This window comes from Anarhichas minor, unplaced genomic scaffold (genome assembly GCF_050575085.1).
Source record: "Anarhichas minor isolate MPS153535 unplaced genomic scaffold, ASM5057508v1 ptg000006l, whole genome shotgun sequence".
NCBI classification, from domain to species: domain Eukaryota; kingdom Metazoa; phylum Chordata; class Actinopteri; order Perciformes; family Anarhichadidae; genus Anarhichas; species Anarhichas minor.
The window spans coordinates 4,948,013-4,972,100 of record NW_027466452.1 but is presented as its reverse complement, the minus strand read 5'-3'; the positions used below and the strand labels follow the sequence as shown (position 1 = coordinate 4,972,100).

General features: G+C 41.1%; 1 protein-coding gene across 1 annotated transcript in view; it reads right to left on the bottom strand.

Moving 5' to 3' along the window:
• Positions 1 to 5,609: 5,609 nt before the first annotated feature.
• Positions 5,610 to 24,088, bottom strand: part of LOC142934153 (uncharacterized) — a 33,634-nt gene continuing 15,155 nt past the window's right edge. The window contains exons 18-45 of the mRNA XM_076078579.1: positions 23,138 to 23,191; positions 22,985 to 23,020; positions 22,712 to 22,840; positions 22,534 to 22,593; positions 22,414 to 22,449; positions 22,219 to 22,260; positions 21,894 to 21,956; positions 20,555 to 20,590; positions 19,990 to 20,073; positions 19,829 to 19,894; positions 18,319 to 18,354; positions 17,861 to 17,923; positions 17,635 to 17,724; positions 17,081 to 17,116; positions 16,877 to 16,930; positions 15,617 to 15,673; positions 15,257 to 15,316; positions 13,259 to 13,340; positions 12,265 to 12,290; positions 11,950 to 12,048; positions 11,564 to 11,708; positions 11,396 to 11,460; positions 11,012 to 11,143; positions 10,618 to 10,728; positions 8,622 to 8,696; positions 8,221 to 8,418; positions 6,783 to 6,898; positions 5,610 to 5,832 (exon numbers count right to left, since the gene is read on the bottom strand). Of these exons, the coding sequence (XP_075934694.1) occupies positions 5,610 to 5,832; positions 6,783 to 6,898; positions 8,221 to 8,418; positions 8,622 to 8,696; positions 10,618 to 10,728; positions 11,012 to 11,143; positions 11,396 to 11,460; positions 11,564 to 11,708; positions 11,950 to 12,048; positions 12,265 to 12,290; positions 13,259 to 13,340; positions 15,257 to 15,316; positions 15,617 to 15,673; positions 16,877 to 16,930; positions 17,081 to 17,116; positions 17,635 to 17,724; positions 17,861 to 17,923; positions 18,319 to 18,354; positions 19,829 to 19,894; positions 19,990 to 20,073; positions 20,555 to 20,590; positions 21,894 to 21,956; positions 22,219 to 22,260; positions 22,414 to 22,449; positions 22,534 to 22,593; positions 22,712 to 22,840; positions 22,985 to 23,020; positions 23,138 to 23,191 (2,274 nt within the window). The remainder of the gene's footprint in view (positions 5,833 to 6,782; positions 6,899 to 8,220; positions 8,419 to 8,621; positions 8,697 to 10,617; positions 10,729 to 11,011; positions 11,144 to 11,395; positions 11,461 to 11,563; positions 11,709 to 11,949; positions 12,049 to 12,264; positions 12,291 to 13,258; positions 13,341 to 15,256; positions 15,317 to 15,616; positions 15,674 to 16,876; positions 16,931 to 17,080; positions 17,117 to 17,634; positions 17,725 to 17,860; positions 17,924 to 18,318; positions 18,355 to 19,828; positions 19,895 to 19,989; positions 20,074 to 20,554; positions 20,591 to 21,893; positions 21,957 to 22,218; positions 22,261 to 22,413; positions 22,450 to 22,533; positions 22,594 to 22,711; positions 22,841 to 22,984; positions 23,021 to 23,137; positions 23,192 to 24,088) is intronic.

Genomic DNA, 24,088 nt, shown 5'->3' with positions numbered 1-24,088 from the left:
TTGTGTTTTTGCAACAAACAGAGATAGAGGGGAAAGAGTACTGTCAGGTCCATACTGTTGGCCTCAATAGATCATTGAAACATTTGAGTCATTGCACAATATAAAACATGATGATATGACACGGTCATCTTGTCATATCACAGTTACTGATAGGTCTGTCATTCAAATTTGTAGGCAGCCAAAAGAACACATTCCCCATTACTCAAATTCTGAGAGAGTTCAGTGACAAAATTGATAACCTCCACGTGAATCGTTGTGCTGTCCTCGATGGAGCAGTTAGGTTGTTCAGACGGCTCTCATGACCCAGATAAAAAGATGTCCATAAAAGTTTCCGATGACTTATATTTATCAAAAATAGCGTCTTTCACAAATTTTAATCAAACATCAAATACCAACATAACATGAAACAAATACGATAAAAATATATCTCTAAACCAAGTGTGTAATTTATCCTTTAACTGAAAATTAAATTACTGTAACGTAATCCAAAATACCCATCGTCAAGAAAACAGAATTTAACAACAAAATCACAAATAAAAAGACTAAAACAACTACAAAGAGACACAAAACCACAGAGAGATACGCAACGACTATATAGAGACATAATATATCAACAAAAAGAGGATAAACAACTATAAAGTCTGTGCGTCTTGCTCCTATGAAAGACATGTTAAATCATCAAAATGTAGCATTAAGGTTAGCCTCTTGCCGTGAGCAGCGTGTCCGGTTTAGTGGTCACTCTCTGTGGCGGATGAAATGCTTACTGCACAGCTCGGGTGCAGTTACTGAAGCTTTGCTTTCGTCCATTTGTTCCTCCAAACTTTTCACACTTTTCTCAGAAATTACACATTTCGGTGGGATATTCTTTCTCTGGTAAAAATGTCAGAAAGTCAGATCTTGGTCATAGTTTTTAACCATTGTGTGACTACTTCCCGCTTTGAAGAGCCGCTTGGGTTTCACTGATACACTTGACTTGTTGTGCCCAAATGTTGGCCAGAAACTCGCTTTAAGGACTTCTCAACATTTCCTTAATGAGACAAGATAAGTAAGAACACGCTCTGAACAACAACAAGGCTTTTAACGACGTATTAGACCAATACATTTTTTGAGGATCTAAAACTGGGCCAACAAGCTGGGTGAATGTAATTATAACTACTATTTCCTCGTGTGATTTGTGAAAATTGAACAGCACTGCAGAGCGGAAGGACATTTTGAAATATGAGATTTTTCATTTCTTAAAAGTAATGCAACATTCAACATCATTCTTTGGTACTTTGAAAAATACATTATCTTTCATCTTATCATGATATCGTCCTTTTCACAATCCTGATGGCTGATTGGCTCTCTAAGTACCTACTCGCCACAAGGAGGGAAAACAACCTTGACCAGGTGCCATCACACCTTCACCTGGCAGTAAATAATGTAACGCACAGAAAGAGTCCAAGGTCTGACTTTGCTGAAATGAATGGTGACAGAGGTATCTGTATTTATGAGAGGAAAATAACTAACAGGTCCTGCCAAACCTCAAACCTAAAGAATCTCTTAATAGCACACAATGACTCAACGCACAAGAGCTGTGCTGTTTGTCTGCAAGTACATAAGTGTGTTATTGATGAAACTGTATGGAAATATCTGAAATGAATATCAGGCTATGACAGTTTTAACAGGGTCCTGAATTCAATCTAATCAAATGGACAACTTCATTTTCTCTTTGATACTTTAAGAAAAATGATTAAATGATAAAATAGCTATAACTTTGTGATTCTGTTTAGGCCAGCAGAGGCCTTGCAGGCCCTGACGGCCCACCACTGGATTTATTATATTATCAATGTATTTATTTAAATAAAAGCTTCTTAAACTATTTGGGTGAATGTTTCAGGCTATATAGTGTTGTGAGTTGTGATGACTCTGACTGTAAAAAGAGTGGATTTACCCTGAACTTTGACTTTAATGTTGTTGTCATGACAGTAACGCCACTAAGCTATCCCATGTAAAATCCTTTGTTTATTTACTGTTTGCAATTTTAATAATTTTTACATTACAAGTATGTAGGAAACGTGTGAATTGTGAACACATTCAAATAATAGCACTGAGGAGCACTCCACGTAGATTCTCTCTGCTCTCTGCAAAATTGAAGCCTGCGAGGAGACAACCATGCTTTGAAGCGGAGGAGCTTCCCCTCGTGCACGACTTCTACCACTGCTCTTCTCTGGATCAGCCCGAAACACACTACACACAATTTTATGACATTTTCTCATCATACTATACCATAACCTTTCTTCAACACAATATACTATGACTTTAATTACCTTTTTCGACATAATTAAAATTCCTTTTTTATGCTATTACTTTTTTATCACTCTTTTCTACACACTATACTATGATGTTTTTCGCCATATTATACTATTACTTTTTTAGGACTTTTCGGACTTTTTTTGAAATACTCTACCATCTCTTTTTATGCATCATTTTTATGGCATACTACATTATGACTTTTTTTTATAACCTATGTTGGACATAGAATAAAGAAAACTGAAGGACTCACCAAATAAAAAACCCACAAAATAAGACATTTATTCAGTACGCACCAGTCAGTCAGTACAAACGTCTTCATTCCTCAGTAGCTCAAGTCCTGTTTGAACAGTAATCACAATCAGGAAAACTACTACTTCTTTGAAAGTCAAAACATTTTCAAGACTGCTCGTTTCAGCATCTTTACAGGCAGAACGCTGGAACTGCATCTCAATCAACGCCTGGTGAGTAAAAACCTTCAGTCATTTAGTGTGTGTCATACAAAACCTACCTCTACAGTGTAAAAACAAAAACATTTAAACAATATCAACAAAAACAAACATATATATACATGTTCCAATTTCATCAAAATTTGTAAGTGAACCTGCTAGATTGTCACACTGTGCTACCGTATAAATTAATAAAAAATCACATATTGATTTAAAATCTATTACTAACGCACGTATGTTAATGTTGACACTAATTGAATCATTTATTGCAAGCAGCAGGGCTAAAGTTCAGCAGAAAATCTGAAAGAATTGAGACATTCGATCTTTAATGTTGGATTATGGGATGCCAATTAGTGATGACAAAATGTAAACGAAACAAAGTTTTCTGCAGGGGGCACCATACTGCGTTTATGAATGAATCCTTCAATATTATCTGTGTCCTCTCTATGCAAGCTAAGATTCTTGGTAAACATGACTTGGTTCTTTTTTGTTTCATCTTGCGCTGCTAATGTCTTTAATAATCGTATCGTATCTGTAGCTTCAACAATTAAGAGAGAAGATCTTAGTGGTAAAATGTTTTTGGTAAAATCCAGCCAGTTCTTTTTTTGGCTTTTCAGTGGCCTGAAAAAAAAAATGGAGGAAACGTGAGTGATGCTGTGATTGGTTGACTTTGCTGGGAGCAAGTAATTTACATATAGCGTATTTACATCTAAGATATTACAAGAAGACGGATACCAATATCTGACATCAAAAGGGTCACTCAAATAAAAAGAACTATCTCATGACACGTACAGCATGTTTTTCAAATGGTTCAAATTGAGCTCATACTTTAAACGTAAGTCTGGTGATAGTCAATATTTCGTTGTTAACAAATATTTAAAGTCCAAATCCAACGCAATAAGTATTTTGTGTGTATCCAACGCCTGATATTCCTCTCTACCATAGAGCTCCGATATTTTCACTAACATATCAATGAGCACACTGTTGCTATGTTTGTCCGTTACAATGAACATGCACACTCTAGTTTATCTTGATGCTATCCCACAAACACCGTCCTGCTGCCATTAGAGCACCAATCGTGTATTAATCCACCACTGGAAAAGTCCCCAAACAAATGCACTATTTCTTCCTGTTTGCATGTAAAGTACAGTGCCCAGCTGCTTTAGGAAATTACTGAAATATTAATAAAGTATTCATTTGTGACTCGTTTTTTTTAAGATTTACGTCTTCAGTAGCAACCAATCGTGTTGGGGCTGAGAGCCGCAGACAGGCAAGGAGAGTTGGAAAGTATTAAGTGATGGACTAACACAGCGTTGGTTTTGATCTTAACATGGGGTTTGATGACAATATTAGAATGTAGAATTTTACCAAGAATGTTTTATTTATAGCATAATATCCTGAAAACTGTAAGTCTGTTCTGCAGTGAATATCGCATGTCTCTAGCTTAGATACGTAACACTTGGGTCTAAACTACAATACTGTTATCTTCTGAAATTAGGTCAAAATTCAGTGACATAGTCCTATTTACTACAAATCATAACTCGTCCTGTATACTTTACATCACAGCTAACCATTTTGCCGTTATACATTTCAATGTATGTTCTACTTCTCTAAACAGCCGGTGGTTTCCTTCCCCTATATGAAGAGGATTTGGCAGGTTTGTCCACAGTGTCATCAAGTCTCCATTACTTGTTTCAGAACGGGTTATTATTGTGAGGTAATGCAATTCACACTTAAAAAATCGTTATGCAACAGCAACATAAACACAGGAACAAAAACCTTTTAAAAAACTGTGGCTGAAAAAATGCGGATCATTTTGAAAATGATCAGCAAATATGTAAAGAATAACTACAGAAGCCCTGAGAGGCAAGTGAGACAACGTTGATCCATTTTATAAGTAGATCAGGAAAACGTTTATGACTTGACAGGTGAGAAAAATAATGTTTTGGCAGGATAATCGTTCTAAGATCCTTACGTCTGTAATAAAAGGTCGGGGAAAAGTGTTGGCAGGCGAAGAAAATAGTCAGGGTCATAAGTTGCTGTTGTAATATGCATTTTGGCCACAGGAAGCTGACGTGCACCACTACCCAATACTCTAAAAGGATTTCAAGCTTTCTTGTTTTCTTCAATTTTAACTTGCATTACTTTGCTAACACACAGTATATGTACCTTGTGTTTAGCGTGCATGGACATTATTTTTTCCCTCAGGCAAAACTTTTTTCCACCTTTTGAGAAAACTATTTGAATCACACTTAGGAACACTTTCGTCCTTACTTGTCTCTCAGGGCTTCTGTAGTTAAGGAGATCAAAGTTGCACTGGAGTTGTCTGTTGAGTCATTTCGCTGTACTCAGATCAGTGACAGTACCTGATATCCTGAGTCATCTTTCACTTCAACAACACATACAGTACACCCCCAATGTCCTGTGTGGTGATATGCTGTGCTGTCACATGATCATAGTGAATAAAAAATAAATGGACCTCTAGACTGGAACAAATGCGTGGCAGCATTATGCAGTGTTAGATTACACACTGGCACTAAAGATGAAACTATACAAAGTGAAAGGAACTCCAATGGGTGGGCACGTGTTCCTTTGTTCTGCGCTCGAGTGCAGACAACTGCTTTTGCTATATTAACGTGTGTATTTTATCTGCATGTATAAACAAAAGTGCCTTTTGTCTGTGTACTTGAATGTAATTTCCATGCAGCGACGTGTCCTCATGATGTGTGTATGTGCCTGCATGCGTTTCCCGTTTAAATGATGTATGTCAAATTTTCCACTCTGCACTTTCAGCACTCATGCTGTGTGTATGTGTGCGTGTGTGTGTGTGTGTTTGCGTGAGAACATGTGTGTGTTTCCTCTGTGTCCTCAGGTCCTCCTCTGATGGGTGTTCCCCACATACGTGTTCTCTATGCACAGCACTATGTAGTGGTTAGAGCAGGAGCGGGTGTGCTGTCCTAACAGACGTCCCGTCTGCAGCAGCGCAGCCTGGCCCGTCACCGCCATGTCAGCCGTCCTCCACGCCTCGCAGTAGTTAGTGGTCAGACGGATGCCCACCGTATTGGAGCCGTGCCATACCAGCTTCTCTGGCCTGGGGGTTAGAGGGAGAGAGGCATAGTGAGTGGAGGTTACATGGGAGTTCTTCTGTAAAGGCCTAAAACTGACACCAGAAGCCGACCCATATACCCATGTTATTAAAACCCCACTGAACCTCGCTGGTACGACCACATTTGAGATCGAAACCCAAGATCCGAAGCTACGTTATTCTGTATTTGAGTCGTGCGTTACTGACTGTTAGCTTGTCAGGCTAATGCAAAACATTAGCAACACCCTCTCTTTCCCTTTTCCTCAATCATGGGGCATCGTCTGCCTACTTACAACACATGACACGCATGGAGGCGGATGATTGGTACAGTCAGAGAGAGAAAGAGAGCATCATCTTACAAAATCACTACTAATGTAGTAGTTACTCAATAAAACAAAGGTTACAAATCCATTAATTAATCTAATTGCCAATTGCTGAAAATGACCAAACCTCAACCCGTCTGTCGGGACCTGTCGGGCTCAGATTGGACAGCAGAACTATTGTAAGTGTTTCATTTATATGTGTCTGATGTGTTTTTAGACTTGTGATAGACAATTGTTTTTACCCCGTCTGTCAACAAATGCATGCTGGGACGGGCTCCAGCCCCTGCAAGCCTGACCGGGAAAAGGTGAAGAATGTTTGCAGGTGCTGGTAAAAAGATTTATATCACCTACACACAGTCTCGCTGCAGTTTGTTATGTTATACAGTTTGCACGTCATCCCCCATGTCCCCCCCATTTCCTGTCCAATCTCCGTTGGCTCCTATCTGATGAAGGCAAATGCCCCAAAATATTTAAACTATTGTCAATATCATGACTGTGCATTTCAATGACAGCCGCTGTCCATTTGAACATGAGATCTATGGTGCGCTTGCAGAGAAATATTTCTTTTGTTTTCGGGGTCTCATGAAACCATCATTATGGATGATTGGCATACTCTCACATACTCTCACTCACCATGCTGAGTCAGACATCACATTGCGTCCGTCAAAGGAGTAGATGGGTGTGGATGGGTTGAATGTGCCTCCATTCCCAGAGAAGATGGACATCCAGCTACTGAACAAAACTTCACCCTGAGAGGAGAGGAGGAACAGGCATGGATAGTAAACAGTCAACACATCATCTGTGTTGATTGTTGAGTGTCACTTTAAACCTTAAGAACACAGTGGGTGACACGCCTTAAAGGTATAGTTCGGACTGACGGTCAGCACGCTCCCAGTGGGGGCTGAGCGATGAACCGCTGTGGACGAGGGGCAGCAGAAAAATATATTGTATCCACCTTAAAAAAAAGATTTTCACTGCTTTACCTTGCTGAGAAAACGCTTTCCGATGGGGAGCTGAAGCTGTTATCTGTGCTCTCTTCAAAGCCACAATACTCACAATAGAACATGGGAGTTGCTGGTCTACCACTGCCTCGATCGGTTAGTTTGATTGTATTGTACAAACAAACTAACCGATCATTTGTATCATTGTTCAAAACAACACAAAAGAAACGTGTTCAGCTCCCCGTTGAAAAGGTCTGTCTGACAGCAAGGTAAAGTAGTGAAAATATCATAAACATAGCATACTCTTAAAGTGCTATTGTGTTTTTAGGTGGCTGTAATACATTTTGCTGCTGACCCCCGTCCACAGCAGTACATCGCTTTACTTCTGTGCCGGTAGTCCAGCCTGCTACTACAAACTGGGGGCGTACCAGTGTGCAAAATACAGGGGGTCTGGGAGGGGTCCCAGACCCCCTGAAAGCCTTAATAGCTAAATTTCCTAGCAAAATCATAAGACAATTATGTGTCACTTGCAATTGTCTCTAAATTGTCTTTTAAAAGCTTATAATGCCCAGCTGTTTTCATTATTCAAACTGCAAAACATTTATTCACAAGTACGAATAGTGAGTGTGAGAGAGGATTTGAGGCGAGTGTTGCAGGGTATAGTTGTTGCATCGTGTTGTGTGACTGGCCTTATTGTAATCGATATAATCCTGGGGGGGGGGGGCGTACCAACCACCATCTACTACAGGTAATACACTGACTACATACTATACTATAATACTACATACAGTGTAGGAAATTAAATACATATATATTTGGGGGACAATGTTTTGCCCTCAATATCTTAACAATGGAGCATTTAAAAAAATGGGGGCTCCTTAAAAATGACTGCATAAACGTGGTATTTTTAATAAAGCCATTAAAAGACCAATAAATAATTTTTTTATGACTATACAAATACTTTTTTATGACATACTATGACTTATTTTTATAAAGAATCCAAACTATTCCTTTAACCATAGTTCATTAAACTATTAAAGGTGAACAGTGAACACTCATTAACCTGCCTTCATTCTTCATGGATCATCTATAAAATGAAATTGGAAATGTAAACAGAAATTTCTCCTCACCCTGAGGTTAACCACGGGCATGTCAGTGCGGTCCGCCTTCCTCACGATCGTTGCCAAGTCCTGGAGGTGAGAGGACAGGAAGGCCCTGTAGGTGGTGGTTAGCCCCATGGAGCGTGCTTGCTGGTAGCACTGGAAGTCTGCCCCCCGGATGCCACGCATGTCCCCTTTCAGCGGGGCGTTCAGCGCTACCAGGTGGAGCTGGGAAAGAGAGGAAAACAGATGAGGAAACAGAGGAGGAAACATACTGGGTCCAAATATGACACATCCCAGATCTGGCATCGTAGGGCATGGCGAGTTAGGCTGGTGTTGGGCCAAGAGATTTTACCTTGCTTGGTATTATGTATGTGTCGGTAGGTGTGTGTGTGTGTGTGTGTGTGTGTGCGTGTGTTTGTAACACTCACCCCAGGTACAGCGTTGAAGGTCTGTGGTAGTACGTTATAGGTGGGCTGATATCCTCTACTGCCCTCTTGAAGCTCCTATTCAACAAAAGCAGGAATCAAGAGGTTGTTTAAAAGTAGTTCTAAATGTAAAGATGTTCCTAAAAGAGTTTCCATTTATGTATGTATTACTACATACTGTATATATGGTGAAAAAAGAGAGAGCTACCTGAAAAATATGTGACGGCTAAATATAATACAACATCTGACAAAGCCCTGTGCTACGTGTTTAAATGAAGAGGAGATTCCACAAGGGTATGGTGTAGCCAGCTGGGGGGGGGGGGGGGGGGGGGGGGGAGAATGATGATTAAGAATGATTTGACCTTAACCCTAGAACACTAACGTAACAGAAGTAACACCAACGTCGGGTATATTTTACCCGATATAATATACCTGATACTTCTCATCAAAATATATTAAAGTACAACAATACATAGCAAATTGAAGTACTCTTCTTTTATTTTCCCCTGTTCAACATCTCATAAAACGAAAAAAAAGCATCATGGGGGCCCTATAAAAAGGCTCTACAATTTGTGAAAAATGAAGGGATCGTTAACGAAACATTCCTAAAACAATGTGAGCCTTGCCCTGTCAAGAAAACAGTCTCACTGTGTGTAATATCAACCCGAATTTAGTTTTACTCTCAATCACTAACGTCGGGTGAAGATCACCCAAACACGTGCCTGTTGAAAAGAACAGGGATGGGAGCAGGGAAACACGCCTACCTTCGATGACGTCAGTGAGCAGACTAAAAATCACCCGACGTTAGTGTTAGGTTCATGGAACCTCTAGACTGTGGGGAAACCGCATGTAATCCAGCCTCTTACACAAAGAGAACCGGTTTCAATTATAAACAAAGCATTTAATACCTCTCATGCTAAAACAATTGCATAGTGGAGTACATTATTTACAGTTACACCGAATATGACCTGCTCACCCCAAAAGTCGTTACCACCCACCCAGTGGTACAGGAGCAAGAGGCCGGAATTTCTTTATCCCCCGCCTTACATAGTTCAAAAAACCTCCCATAATGTCCGTAGTTCCTATTGGCTAAATCCAGTTGGCTCCTCCTCCTCGCAGGACCCTCGCACGGGTATGACCTGTAATTGCCTGTCTAGAAATCTATCTGTCCCTTACTCCCAACATACTATTCTTTACAGTTTAAAACATTCAATGACTGTCTTTTATGGCTTAACACTTCTATGGTAAACATTCTATATAAAGATAAAGATTTGCAACTTTTGGCAAAAACCTTCACAAGTTTCACAAGCAAATATAAAGGTGCTACTAAGATACACTTCTAACTACAAATCACTTGTAACTACAAATTCTAAAACACTTCTACAATTATGAATCTTCTAATTATGTATTCCAAGACACTTCTAATTATGATTTCTTATTTATGAATCATTAAACACTTCTATTATAATTTCCTAAAACATAGTTCTAAACCCAAATTTCCTACATTAGTGTTCTAGGGTTAATTATTATTAACTATTAACTATTTAGTGAAACCTTCACTGCAAGGTTTGTCAAGACATTCCACAATGACAGTTTGTTTTACAAGAAACATAAATGCATTCTTGGTAAACAACGTTATTGGCGGAACATGTTCAAATTACGTTATGTAAGTTGCTGCAACCGGGGTGTTTTGCGAAGTAGCCCGTCTAATGAGGACGTCTACTGTAATATTTGTCAAACATTGAAGACGATTCTCTGCTCTCTACTCGGCAGACACACAACCTGACAGCATGTGGGGGGGGGGGGGGGGGGACCCTGAATCTGGACGATTCACACAAGTCTCCAAAATTTATAAAAGCGTCATTCACTGAAAAAGCAAGTTGTTTGCATCCCGGACTACAGACAGTTCAAGAACGCAACTGGATCTGCTCTTTTGGTACTCAGTGTGCGTGTGTGTGTGTGTGTGTGTGTGTGTGTGTGTGTGTGTGTGTGTACCTACCTGGCTATGGCTCTGGCTCTGGCTCCTGTGCGTTTTGCTCCAGTCTCCAGGTCTGCTGAGGGACTGAGACGTGGCCGAGGTGGAAGGTCCAGATTGAATCAATTCTCCAAGCTGAAAGAGGGACAATTCAATTCAATTTATTTTGAACAGCCCAAAATCACAAATCACAAATTTGCCTCAGAGGGCTTTACGATCCGTACACATCCTCTGTCCCGGGACCCTCACATCGGGGAGAAAAGGGAAGAAACCTTAGGGAGCGCAACAGAGGAGGGATCCCTCTATCAAGATGAACAGAAGTGCAATAGATGTCATGTGTACAGAATATACAGAATATGGATAAGTGCACTTTTATTAGGTTAAATGGCCACACAATGAGTGCACACATAATACACACCTGGATCTTACGCCAGCCATTGCGTGCTCTGATGTACAGCTCTCCTCCCTTCTCAGACACATAGGCCAAGGTTCCCTCTGCAGCACGGTAAGTCTCTCTGCTCAGAGCGTGGTTTGTCTTATAGGTAGTCACCTGAAGCAGATCGTCATACTGCCATTATTTACCAGTAAAAGACATTTGTTCTCAATTTCTCTCCTCTACAGATACATTTTCACTGGACATTTCTCACAACAAGGTTCAATATTAAGGCAAATCATGAACTTATGGACATAATAAAATGTTACAATGTGCTGTGTATTTATTTAAGTCTACAAGACAGTCCCGGACAAGTCAAAGTACAGCAGATCAAGGGTAAAGTGCCTTGCTCAATGGTAGGTATCTTACAGGGTTGGCATTTCCTGAAGCTCCTGTTGGGCCGGGAGGACCAGGAGGGCCGGGGACACTGACACCTGATAACGACACATCAGAAACACATTCAGCAGATGCAATGAACGAGGTCCGTAAGATGTATTGATAGAAGCTGAGCTCCACATCTTCTCCCCCATCACATACCCGATCCATAAGCAGGTACAATTCCTGGGGGTCCAGCGGGGCCAGGGGGCCCTCGGGGACCAGGTCGTCCGAAGCCAGGGGCTCCAGGTTGACCCACAGGGCCGACAGGTCCCGAAGGGCCAATGACGGACTCACCTTTTGGACCCTACAGAAACATACGGACAGACTCATTCATTTTGGCAATTCCTCAATACATTTTGAAAGAGATATTTCATTTCAGCTGAACACTTTCACTATGTGGCACGTGCAACCTCAAAGATATTCAACAGCACCAAACTCACAACGGCAACATTGGGGAATCTGATGTAATCCGATGCATTGGATACAATTAATCATTTTAATACCTGAAGACTTACTAATTTGAATGGTATTTTAGTAGATCTTACCACAAGTCCTGACCTCCCAGGCAGTCCTGGAGAACCAGGCAGACCGCCGTCACCCGTTTCTCCCTTCTGACCTTGGTATCCCTGATCACCTCTGGCACCCTGAGGGATTGACAAAAACAAAGAAACAAGCCTACTGAAGACGTTGAGGAAGCTCATTTCATTGTCAATATTGACTCCTTGGTTTGATTTTTGTTCTCCTCTCAAACTATTTACTGTTTTGTTTGTGAATATCAATCCTTAATGTAGGACTGGACAGTGGCTCTGTTACCATGTCAGCGTTTGATCTATGGTGGATGATGATGAATCAGTACTTACCACAATTCCATCTGGAAAGCCGGATGCTGAGAAGAAAAATGACGAGGCGTAAATGATACACATTCCAGCAGTTATTTATCATTTATATATATATATATATATATATATTAGTGCTGGGCAACGATTACAATTTTTAAGCCCGATTAATCGTATTGTTATGCGCAAAGTTCAATAATGAATTCAAAAGTAGTGTATTGCGCACTTTTATTTTAAAAGTACTGCTATATGAACAAAAGTGCAATAACATTTGGTTTGCAAACACTTTAAACAAATAAGGTTCTTTTTAACAGCAGTATTCCCTTTACACAGTAGCAGTTAAAATACAGTTATGATTCTGATAATAGATATTCAGCCGGTGTTCAGAACTTTATCTTAATGTATAATAGATGCAATTTGAAATGTACACCTTGAAAACTGCAAACCTATCTACGTCATGCTTTTTTCCTTTTTTTATGTTTGACAAATTCTCAGTAGCGATAACTAAATAATATGCTTATTATACATATTACAAACACTTTAAAAACTCTAAAAAAAATAATTTAAATGAATCATTTCTTTTTTGCTTTTTTTGGTATTTAGGTCAGACACATATGCAACGCTGAGTACCGTAATATGTGTGGTATTTGTTATAAATGTACGTTGGTACATAGAGGGTGATAAGAAGCTGTACATGGAGGGACTGGGGGGGGGGGGGGGGGCAGCAGCAGGAAGTGACGCCACACAAACAAAAAAATAAAAAAACTGCGTTAACGCGCGATAAAATAATTCTCGGCGTTAATTAATGAATGCGTTAACGCGATAATAACGTGTTACCTTGCCCAGCACTAATATATATATATATATAATTTTTCACTTTTTTGTAAATCATTTTTTTCTAGCATCAACTTTTCCCCCCTCCATCACCTCTCCGGGGCTTCGTATAAACCGAATGGTGACCCAAGTGTTAGGTGAGACAGAAAGTCAATCAATGAGATGTCTGTTGTAAAGGACTTACCAGGTGTGCCTGGCTCTCCAGGTATTCCCACATCTCCTTTATCTCCTTTAGCTCGGACTGAATCTCCCCCTGTCACTGTGTCCTACACACACACACACACACACACACACACACACATTAACATTACATTGATACCAGCACATTGGCAATAGCTGGCACTTGTATGTGCACATGTAGACAATGGACAGACTGCTGAACACATAGCTTGAATTCATTTTTTCACAGCTGTAAAGAATGATAAAAAAAACAAGACAGATGACATAAAAAACACCTGTTAAATACAAGGGACGCATGCTTGAGACAGCAGCACGTACAACCCATCCTTGGCTCTGGTGGTTAAAGTACAAAAGCTTGGGGAACACAGGGTTAAATCAGGTGTTTTTATGAAACAGATCTGCATCACTAAATGGCGGTGTCAAAAACTGTTCCTGTTTTCATGGACAAATGTTTTTTACAGTACGTTACTATCAATGACTTCCTAGAGGCCCCCTGCCACAGCTTGGCCACCACTACTTTGAAGGATGCTATGCACCCAAACATCCCATTGATAGCTATTGCAAAGGACAATCGCATTAAAGCGACATTCCAATGGATGCAATCTACTGCATACAATCATAAGAAAAAGACCAGAGATAGCCCTCCACTCCCTTATCATCAGCATTATGTTTCCAATTAACATAAGTCAGAATTAATTCATCTTCCATTGTTGGCTTCAGATGAGTTGTTCATTAACAAATGATTTCCAAATCATAGACCCTATATATGAAGTTGTCGTGACGTCACCCGTTGGTTTGTGGACTGCGGTTTTGAAGTCTCCAGTTTTGTTTTCTGTGCCTGTTTGCTAAAAAAGAGTTGTGCTGTGTCTCGTAGTGGCTCTTCACATTGCCGCTTTTAATAATCGCCACGGTCTCTGAACATATGACACTGGTTTTGAACAATCCGTGGGGAGAATTCAAATTTAAGAGTCTGTCCATTCTTGGTTACAGGCTGTGGCCTCGCTGACCCCATTTCTCTATTTGGAGAACGCCATGTGAAATCATTTCGGACTCACGTATTATTCTCTCCGACTACTCGATCTCTCGCCCCGTTTCCCTAGTATGTGTAAATCTCACTCGACTCGTGAAGCTTATCGGAATACACGTATTTGATTGGCTGAGTAGCATCACATGATGTGATTTACGACGCATGTCAGTATATTTCCTGGACCGCTGAACGAATGCCGTAAAGGTTGAAATAGAAGCGCTCTGCAAAATGTAGTAATTCTCAATTATCTATCGTTTTAGGTCCAGGGTCTGGACTCAACAGCACCTGGGTGCGGATCCGGAGGTCTGCCTATTACTGACCTCTGGTGTAGAAGAACTATGGTGGCCAACACGAAAACGCGAATTGCCCTATCTCGACCCAGTGTTTGGTTTGCCCGTTATGTAACAACATGGCAGCCGGCTCCATAAAGAGGAACCGCTCCATATGTAGATATCAACGGCTCATTCTAAGGTAACAAAAACACAACAACTCTTATTTTCAGGTGATAATACACTGAACAAAACATACTTACTAATATTGTATTCAATTTTCGGCCGATAGATCCCCTTATATGCTACACAGAATGCCACAGAAGACGCTTCAAGCAGAAAGTTTCCAAAGCAGAACCCAAAAACCCAGCACCGTGAGAATAGACCGACATTTCTAATCTTGAGATTACAATATTTTTCTAGTTATTCTAAAGGTTTGTAGAAAAAATCCACATGTACACTTGAGGTTCAGTGATGTTCAATGGAAGTCAAACATGATATAATATAATGCATTTTCTCAATAAAAATAAGTTTCCAAGTTTCTGCCATTTAACTGCATTTTTTTAAAAGCTATGCCTAACTGTGAAGCAGCCTTTTCAAATATTGCAATGCAAAGTGTTCACTGTGCATCACATCATCGTCATGCCAGTCCACCAACTGAAAATGACGAATTAAGAGAAATAAAAAGCCACAGAAGGAAACTTACTTCTTTAAGCCCAATAACTCTTCCTGGATGTCCAGCTGGGCCTGGAGGACCAGGAGGTCCCTGAGAGAGTGAATATTATCACATTAGTGTCAGTGCCCTGTTACATTTCTCAGACAGTCAGATAGTTTCTAAGTGAAGTGAAAACTAACTTAAAGGGCAATCCGTTTTCCTGATGTTAAGAAAACAAGAAACTGGCCATTTCACCATTCAAATTCTAATCTGAAGATTGAAAGAGCACAAAGATCTGTCTTATTTGTTGGTATCTGAACATATCTGTCTTAACTGTTCCAATGCATTATTGATAAGGGCTTAACAACAAGGAGATCACAGATATTTTCCTCCCTTTCCTTTACTCCTTACCGGTAGGCCAACAGAATCTCCTCTGTCACCTTTCCTCCCAGCCATACCAGATCGTCCCTACAGGAAGAGAAAGAGTGAAACACATCAGTATTTGTAAAAGACAAAAAGGTGTGTACTGCAAAGCGTTCAGCGACACATGGTGCTCTATCCAGTGTTAGTAAAAGAACCTTCATTAAATGCTTTTAATCAGAATCAGCTTTATTGGCCATGTATGCACATATGCACTTTACAAAAAGGGTCAGAGTAGACTCTATCTGCTGAGGAGACTGAGGTCTTTTGGAGTGCGACTCTGTGGTGGCATCAGCCATCTTTTATGGAGTGGTCTGCTGGGGGCAGCAGCATCTCGACAGCCAACAGGAAGAGACTTAACAAACTTGTCAAGAAGGCCAGCACACCTCCTCCCACCTCCTGCGGGACGCCCTGGCAGCTCTTTGCAGCTCCTTCAGCCACCAGCTGATTCACCTCCGGTGTGTGAAGGAGAGGTACCGCAGGTCCTTCCTTCCTGCCGCTGTCAGGCTGCACAACCAGCTCTGCAGGAGGGGGACACACCGTCTGGGCCTGGGGCTTTGCTGATCTTCTGTCTGTGAAAGAGCCTCTTCGCAGATCCTCAGTGCCGGTGGGGGGTTGGTTGGGAGAGGTGAGGAGGTGGCAGGGGGTGTAGGTGCTTGTTTGATATCAGAGCAGTTGGGAAGTGTAAAAGTGGGCTTATCAAACCTGCAGTACAACACATTCAGGACGTCAGCCAGTTGGTGATTCTCCTCAGTGTGGGGGGATGGTCTCCTGTAGTTAGTGAGTACCTGCAGGCCTCTCCACACGTTTTCCAACTCTCCAGTGTAGCTCCTCTTTGCTACCTTGATCTCCTTTGTCAGTGTGTTTCTGGGCTGGTTGTACAGGATGCTGTGCCCACTTCTGTAGGCCTCCTCTTTAGCCCGACGAAGCTGCCCGAGTCTTGCAATAACCAGGGTTTATTGTTGTTGTATGTGCAGACGGTTTTAGTCGGCACACACATGTCCTCACAGAAACTGATGGAGGATGTCACAGTGTCAGTGAACTCATCCAGGTCTGTAGCAGCAGCCTCGAAAACACTCCAATGAGTGCAGACATCTAACTCCATAACTCCAGCTTTGCCTCATGTTAAAAAATATATATTGGGATCATGAATTTTTCACATTGAGTTTTTGGTACCAGTACCTAAGTAGACACATTTACAATGGGGATGTTCATTTCTAGACCAATATACAACAAATACAATGTACTCACTGCACGACCAGGGAAGCCATATTCTCCTTTTTGTCCATGTGGTCCTATCGGGCCCTGAAATAAACAGAAACACAGTGATGTACACATCAATTCTACAGCCGCAGATTTTCATTCCAGTTCATGACGACATGTGTTTGTGTAGAACTCCTAACTACAAAATGTGAGCTCATAGATATTTATGTTCTATTCAGCATTCAAACTCACCATACGTCCGTCAGGTCCAGGGAACCCACGGTCACCCTGCAAATTACAGCGCAGTGCAATAAAATGTGAGGCGAGAATATGAAGAGGACGCGGCATTAGACAGCTCATTTCTCTTTGGGTTTAAATGAGTTGTTTCTCTTGAAGAACTGAGGGAATATTGACAAAACCCCAGATTTGGTCCCAATTTAAGTCTCCAAGAAGCTCCATTGATTTTGATAGGGCTCAGTTTTTAGAGTGAGTTCGATTTTTGTTGTTTTGACCCTTGTGTCAACCTTGTTATTGTGTTACAATCAACAGAACTTGAATTAAATTAAGCTACATTACGAGGGAAAAAAAACAAACAGTTAATTATTACCCTAGCTTCTACGTGGCAGGAGGGGTGACAGTAGTTTAGAATATTTAAATTGAGCTGTGGAATTTTAAGGAATTACAGCAACCATATAAACAACAACACGTCCAGACATTTGCTGTACTGCTGATGCATCAACTTGGCAAGAAATATTGACATCCACTCTTCAAATTCTCCTCTAGGTAAGGGATCACTTGTCTGGTACCTTGATGCCTTTGGGCCCCTGGGGGCCCTTTGGCGCTGATAAGAGGGATCCGTCAGCAGCAATGGTCACCCCCGGCTCTCCCTTCTCACCCTGTTAGCGCAAAGAAAGCAACATTTATATATTTATTTATATTTTCCTGCATATATACTGGGGGCTCCTTGTCTCAATTGTTACATGTTTGAAAATGTTTTGTTGTGTTATAATCCACATTCTGTCCAGTTCTCACCTTGAACCCTTCTGGTCCCTGGATACCTGCAGGGCCTTTGTCACCCTTTGGTCCCCTGGGGCCCTGAGGAGTGATTCAAGGGTAATGAGTGAGTTGGGAGGTTCAGTGAGGGTAATAGCAACTTAAAAGTGAGGCAGTGGAGCTTTGTAAATTCTAGAGTTTATATATACTGTATATTAAAAAAAAGAAATCATAGGTCTTGGATTTATGAAGGGATAAGTACCTAAAATGAAAAACCACCATCTGAGGCAAAACCATACCTACGCTGTTTAGCCCAAAGACAGCAAAAGCAAAATTCGAAAAAAAAAAAAAAAAAAAATGTTACATTGCTTTCAAATAATTGTTGCATTTTCGCTCATGAACTGCAAAAATACTAATGTAGACATTCAGATTTTAGCAACAAAGTCAACAGGTGATGCAAATGCTCAGCATGAAGAAGTGTTACGAAATGCTCTTACAGGAAATCCATCTCTGCCAGGCAAGCCTTCAGGGCCCTGCAACACGCCGACAACACAAACACATCTACACATAAGCATGCATGCATGTGCAGACAAAAACAAAACACAGATGCAAGCTAAAGCTGTAGTGCTGGGTTAATGATCTCTTTTTCTGACGAAGCCAAAGAACGACATGCTCATACACCCCATCTTACATAGCTGCAGCCGAAGTACTTAAAAAATGCATAGCGCGTATTGGCTCCTTGTGTTGTAGTTCACATCTATGCAGTGGTGGGCCGTCAGGGCCAGCAAAGCCTTCTCTGCTGGCCTAAACAGAATCACAAAGTTATAGCTATTTTATAATTAAATTTTAAAAAAAATTCATAAATGTAAACATGTATTCCAAATATTTTTCCCATTAGCTTATTATCTCATTGCAACTGTCTTCCTCAGTTGCTCTGCTTCCAGCGCTGTTTCCAGCACAGCTTGTTTGAAGTAGAGCTTTTATCCAATCAGATTTCGCCCCAATGCTGTCTCTAGGTAAAAAAAAATCTGCTCAAGGCCTGCAGAATTACAAGTGAATCCATTTGCAGTTTAAGTGAATGGGGACGATGATTGTTGATTGTCATAGTCTTCAACCAATCAGATTATTAGTTTGACATGTTGGCCATATTCTTTGACGTGCCAGAGCTTCTATGTGGCCGAGTACGTCAGCATTAGCGTGCGGCTTGATTGGTCAGTGGGCTAGCATGACTGGTGTGAAGCTAGCTAGCAGAACTTTGTAGTAGTAAGAGTTTTTTTTACCCAGCTTTGTTTTTTTAACACTCAATGGCTGATCTGGTGGGAGATTTACTGGCAACGCCTTTCTCGAGAAGGACATTTCATGAAAAGCTGGACATCGTAACAAAGGCTCGGCCAACCCTACTACTGTGTTAATTCTTCTATCATGTCGTTTTTATGATATGGTTAATATTGTTCCCTCTGAAGTGAATACTATTTGAATGAACCGTGCTCTTCAGTGTGTGGCGGAATACGTGTTTTAGCACCGCAGTATTGCTGGAATGATTTGTGATGCTTTGTTGTCATATAAGTATGTGACTGGTTCTTGGTCATGCGTGTATTCATGTATCTGCACTCTGCAGTTAGTGTATTTGTAGGTGTTGAGCTTCATTTAACATTTTATTTCACTTGTCAAATGTTGAAGTGTTGTGTGAATATGTGTTTTTTACACGAAAAAATGATAACCTGTAGCTGTGGCGTCATAATGAGGTTATTAGGAGGTGGTTCAACTGTAGTAGGTCAGCACTGAAGGCCCAGGTATAAAATACACGGCCTGCCACTGCATCTATGTCCCTGTATCGGATGTGTATTTCTGTTCCTGTTGATGTCACAGATGTGAGTGGTGGTAATATATTCATCACATTTCTTCTGTCCTTATTATCAGCTGTTGTCTTTTCACAGTCAAACAATTGCAGAAGGAGGACGGTACCATCTTAAGAGACATTGTCATTAACAGCTTAGTGCTACGCACCCGGGGGCCCGGTGGTCCTCTGATCTCTGTGAAGTTGAAGATCCCATCTGTCACATTGAGCAGCAGCTGTAGACGTAATAGGCAATGTGTAAATGTGGCCATTTTCAGCAGTTTATATTTAGAGATTTGCACGATTCACTAAATAGGGAGGGCACACATACATCCGACAGATTAATGACAGGTCCAGGAGGTCCAGGGAGACCAGGTTGTCCCGGGATACTGAGTCCATCGACACCACAATCACCCTTCAGGACACAAAACAGAAAGTCTTTTATTGAAATTAAAATGTGAATAAAATGGTAGATCATCTAGAAGGCAGCAGCAAACAGGAATATGAACGTGATGACACAACCAACAGGGAAGTTTAAATAAATCTACAATAACTAAAAACTTTTGGCCACTTGGGAGCAGGGAACAGATGCGGAGAACTTGTTAACAAACTGTTCCATTCATTTACATCATTCATTTGGAGTTCAGTACTGGCCACCTGGCAATCTTTGGTCTCTACCAACTCCTGATGGAAATATCTGGCTTTTCAGCTGCTAAAATCTCCACTATGTTCACCAGCTAGTGGCGAGCTGTGTCCGTCTGCTGTTTGGTGTTGTAGGGTAGAGCTATAAATCACAGCTTCTAAACATCGAGCTTCATACAGCATCAAAAAAGGTGGAACAAACTGTGCAGACAGCGTAGGTATTACTTAATATCCACATATTATGGCAACCCTACCTTTGGTCCTTGATTGCCCTTTTCTCCTTTGGTCCCCTGTTTGTAGAGGAAAGGGAAATAAAAAGTTATTTATGTGTTGCTAACCATCATCTAGAAACCATATGCTTAAGGGTGATTTGACACATTATACCACTCAGACTGGAACTGATATATTCTTTGTGAGCAGTTCAGGTGTATGAGTTACCTACCAAACAAGAACCTAATGATTAGCTCCGAACAAGCTAGCTAATTACCTACTACTAGCACTTCAGCTAAATTCCTTGCTACATTCAAGACGTTTTGGGTATGTGGGTGTTAGCATGTTCCTGATTCTAATGACAAATGTGATAACTAAGCTAGTGTACTGTTCAACATGAGTAGTAATTATTCATCACACTCATTTAAGTCCTCGCTTTCCCCTGTGGTTTGACAAGCAGACACACACTTATGAAGGCAAATCCCTGTCAAAATCCATGTGCGCAAATGAGATTCACGCGCGTGCGCAAATCAAACAGCCGGGCGCGTATTTTACTTTCCGCGAGCAAAATTCACTCTTGCGTAAGAAACTTTTACCTGCTCGCTCGCGAGTAGTTTTTCTTTTTGCCAGTAAGTGGGCGGACCCAGTCTCCATTATATCTCTACATCTAACAGTTACAATCCTCGTCTTTGGATAGACCGGATATCACTCTGACGCAGACGTACATGTAGAGATACAATGGAGACTGGGTCCGCCCACTTACTGTCAAAGAGAAAAACTACTCGCGAGCGAGCAGGTTAAAGTTTCGCCAGCGGCTTTTGCTCGCACAACAGGGAATTTCGCTCGCGGAGTGATGTAAAAGCGCTCGTCAAAGTAAAATACGCGCACGGCTGTTTGATTTGCGCACGCGGATCTTGACAGTGATTTGCCTTCATACACACTACTTACTGAATATCAACAGCTAACATTAACAGTAAACCCTGTACAAAGTAGTCACATCCACTTGAATAGACTTTCCTGGTGCACATTTCGGGGAGGCTAGCGGTTCTGTTTCTAGTTTTCATGCTAAGTTAATGCTAAACACGTCCTGGACATCTTATCTGAATGCACAGAAATTAGACCCATGTCTTGCTGGAAAGACAGCGAAACAAGCTTATTTTTCAGAACGTTAGACAAACAGAGCATTATTTGGATTTGTTACATTTATGTAATTACACAATTTGACATCATAATCCCCTACATTGTTCATTACAAATGAAAAAAACAACACTCTTTTGTAGGTGCCACAACCACTGATTAATAATGTACACAGAAAAACTGTCATTCTAACCATGGGTTTATCCCCCGTGACATTTCCACATCAGTTTATTTGTATCTACTTACCCGAGCACCTGGTAGTGCAGCAGGACCTTGAAGACCCTCAGGTCCCGGGTCCCCTGGCTCACCCTACAATCACACACAGCATGGACAGAGGTAACACAAAGGTTACACAGAGCTTAAGGGATTTCACTGTTACATCTTTAACTGCCGTTGCATACATGATATGTAATTCATTTCTTCGTGAGGTTTAAATCCAACTACTATGTAATGATGAGAAATACTTCTAAAGGGTACGACTCACTGTTAAAGTATCGGTACACTAAAACCATAAAAAGTCTGAGGAAATAGCACTATTTCCATTGCCAGTGCCATTTAAGAATCATCTTACCTTGACAGAGAGCCCTGGAGCACCTGTGGCTCCATCCTCCCCCTACAGAAGACATGAGGGAGCATTTTGAACTATTGAGCAATACAGAGCAATAAACCACAGAGGAATCATACATTAAGTATTACTAGTTGTTAGAAATAGAATACTAGCTACTTTTTAATGCTTACATTTAACAGGTTTTCATAAATGTATTACCTTGGTACCCTGCGAGCCAGGTATGCCGGGGGAACCCTGGAAAAAGGAAGAAAAAACCACTCACTGTATATGAAACAATGTACACACTCTATATACAAACACACACACACTCGCACTGACCTGTGGGCCTCTGACTCCAGCTCCAATCAGCATGTCCGTCTTCCCAGATCCCTCCAAATCCTGCAAACAAAAACACAGTCTGGTGTTACACATTGAACTGACATCCTTATTAATTATAATACATTTGAAAAACAGCAGTGATATGTGTGCGTAGATCTTTGGTATGAAGTTGGGTCACCTCTACAAAGAATTTGGTTCCTGGAGGGCCAGGGGGTCCCGGGGGACCTGATGGGCCTCTCTTCCCTTGTGGACCACTTGGCCCTGGTGGCCCTGGAGACCCTGTTGTACCTCCAGACCCACATTCACCCTGCAGAGATCAAAAGAAAAAGCTGCCGGGTTAACAGCGATTTGTCCCTCAAACATGTTTGTTTTGGTGATGAAATAGAAACGCACACGAGCACATGGTGGGCAGCAGATTTATTTTGGCTTATTCTATGTTGATGTATATTACCTTTGGGCCAGGTGTCCCAGGTAACCTTTGGTTACCCTTAGGTTATTCAGAAGTTATAAAGGAAGAAGTATCACAACAGGCAAACAAAGGGATGACTACGACTACGTCACTTTAATATCGTCCACTGAGCTCAAACCATCTTAGGGATCATACCTTCTCTCCCCCAGCTCCTGGTAGACCTGAATCCCCACCTTTTCCTGCTGGACCCTGGACACGCAAACACAGACAGACACGAGTAGAGGCAGACAAATAGATGAGTCACAGAAAATATGCTGACATAGAAAAAAATGTAATGCTTAGCTGTGCATTGACCCTTTAGCCATTCCAAAAGGTGAAAGCATGTCAGGAATACCGGTCAGGAATACCGGTCATAAATCAGTTTCCTTAAGTGATAAGATCATCCGTGCCAAACATTTGTCTGAGTCACTATAAGATCGTCAACCTTAGTACATAATACTCGCACAGTGTTGAACGATTGTTAAATTGTTCCGAGTCAAGGTCTCATAAGACCAACTCCAATGTCATATACTCATTTTATTTGAACAGATTAAAGTTAAGATTATCTCCTGTTCAGCTCCTGTAACATGAAGCAGTGGAGTCAGCAAACGTAAAGGCACGGATGATGTTTTCGTCTGTTTTCTCACCACCTAACAGGAAAGTAGAAGTTATTCCTTTGACGAAGCAGCATCAGACCAAAGTACAACAATGTCTCTGTACATTTTGTTGTACAAAAATGACAACATAATGTACCAGAGGCCTCAGACTTTTTCAGTCAAACACTAAATTCAATGGCACACTGACTTATTGACTGCTAAAAGTCTAAATTTATACCCAACCACTGGATTAGTAGTGTTTGGATGACAAAGCCTTCTACCGGTTTGCTGTATTCTCTGAAATCTGGTTTGCTGTATGCCTGATTCAGGATGAACGTTATGATTTGGGGTGACCCTACGACCTCCCTTCTTTATTCGACCATCAGTTTGGAAAAAAAGAGGGACACTAACAGCTTTATGTGCTTTCTTCTAGAGTGACTTTTAGGACTGTTAAGTTTTGTTAAGGCTCTTAAAATAACCAAATTGTCATTGTGTTATTTGCTTCATCCAA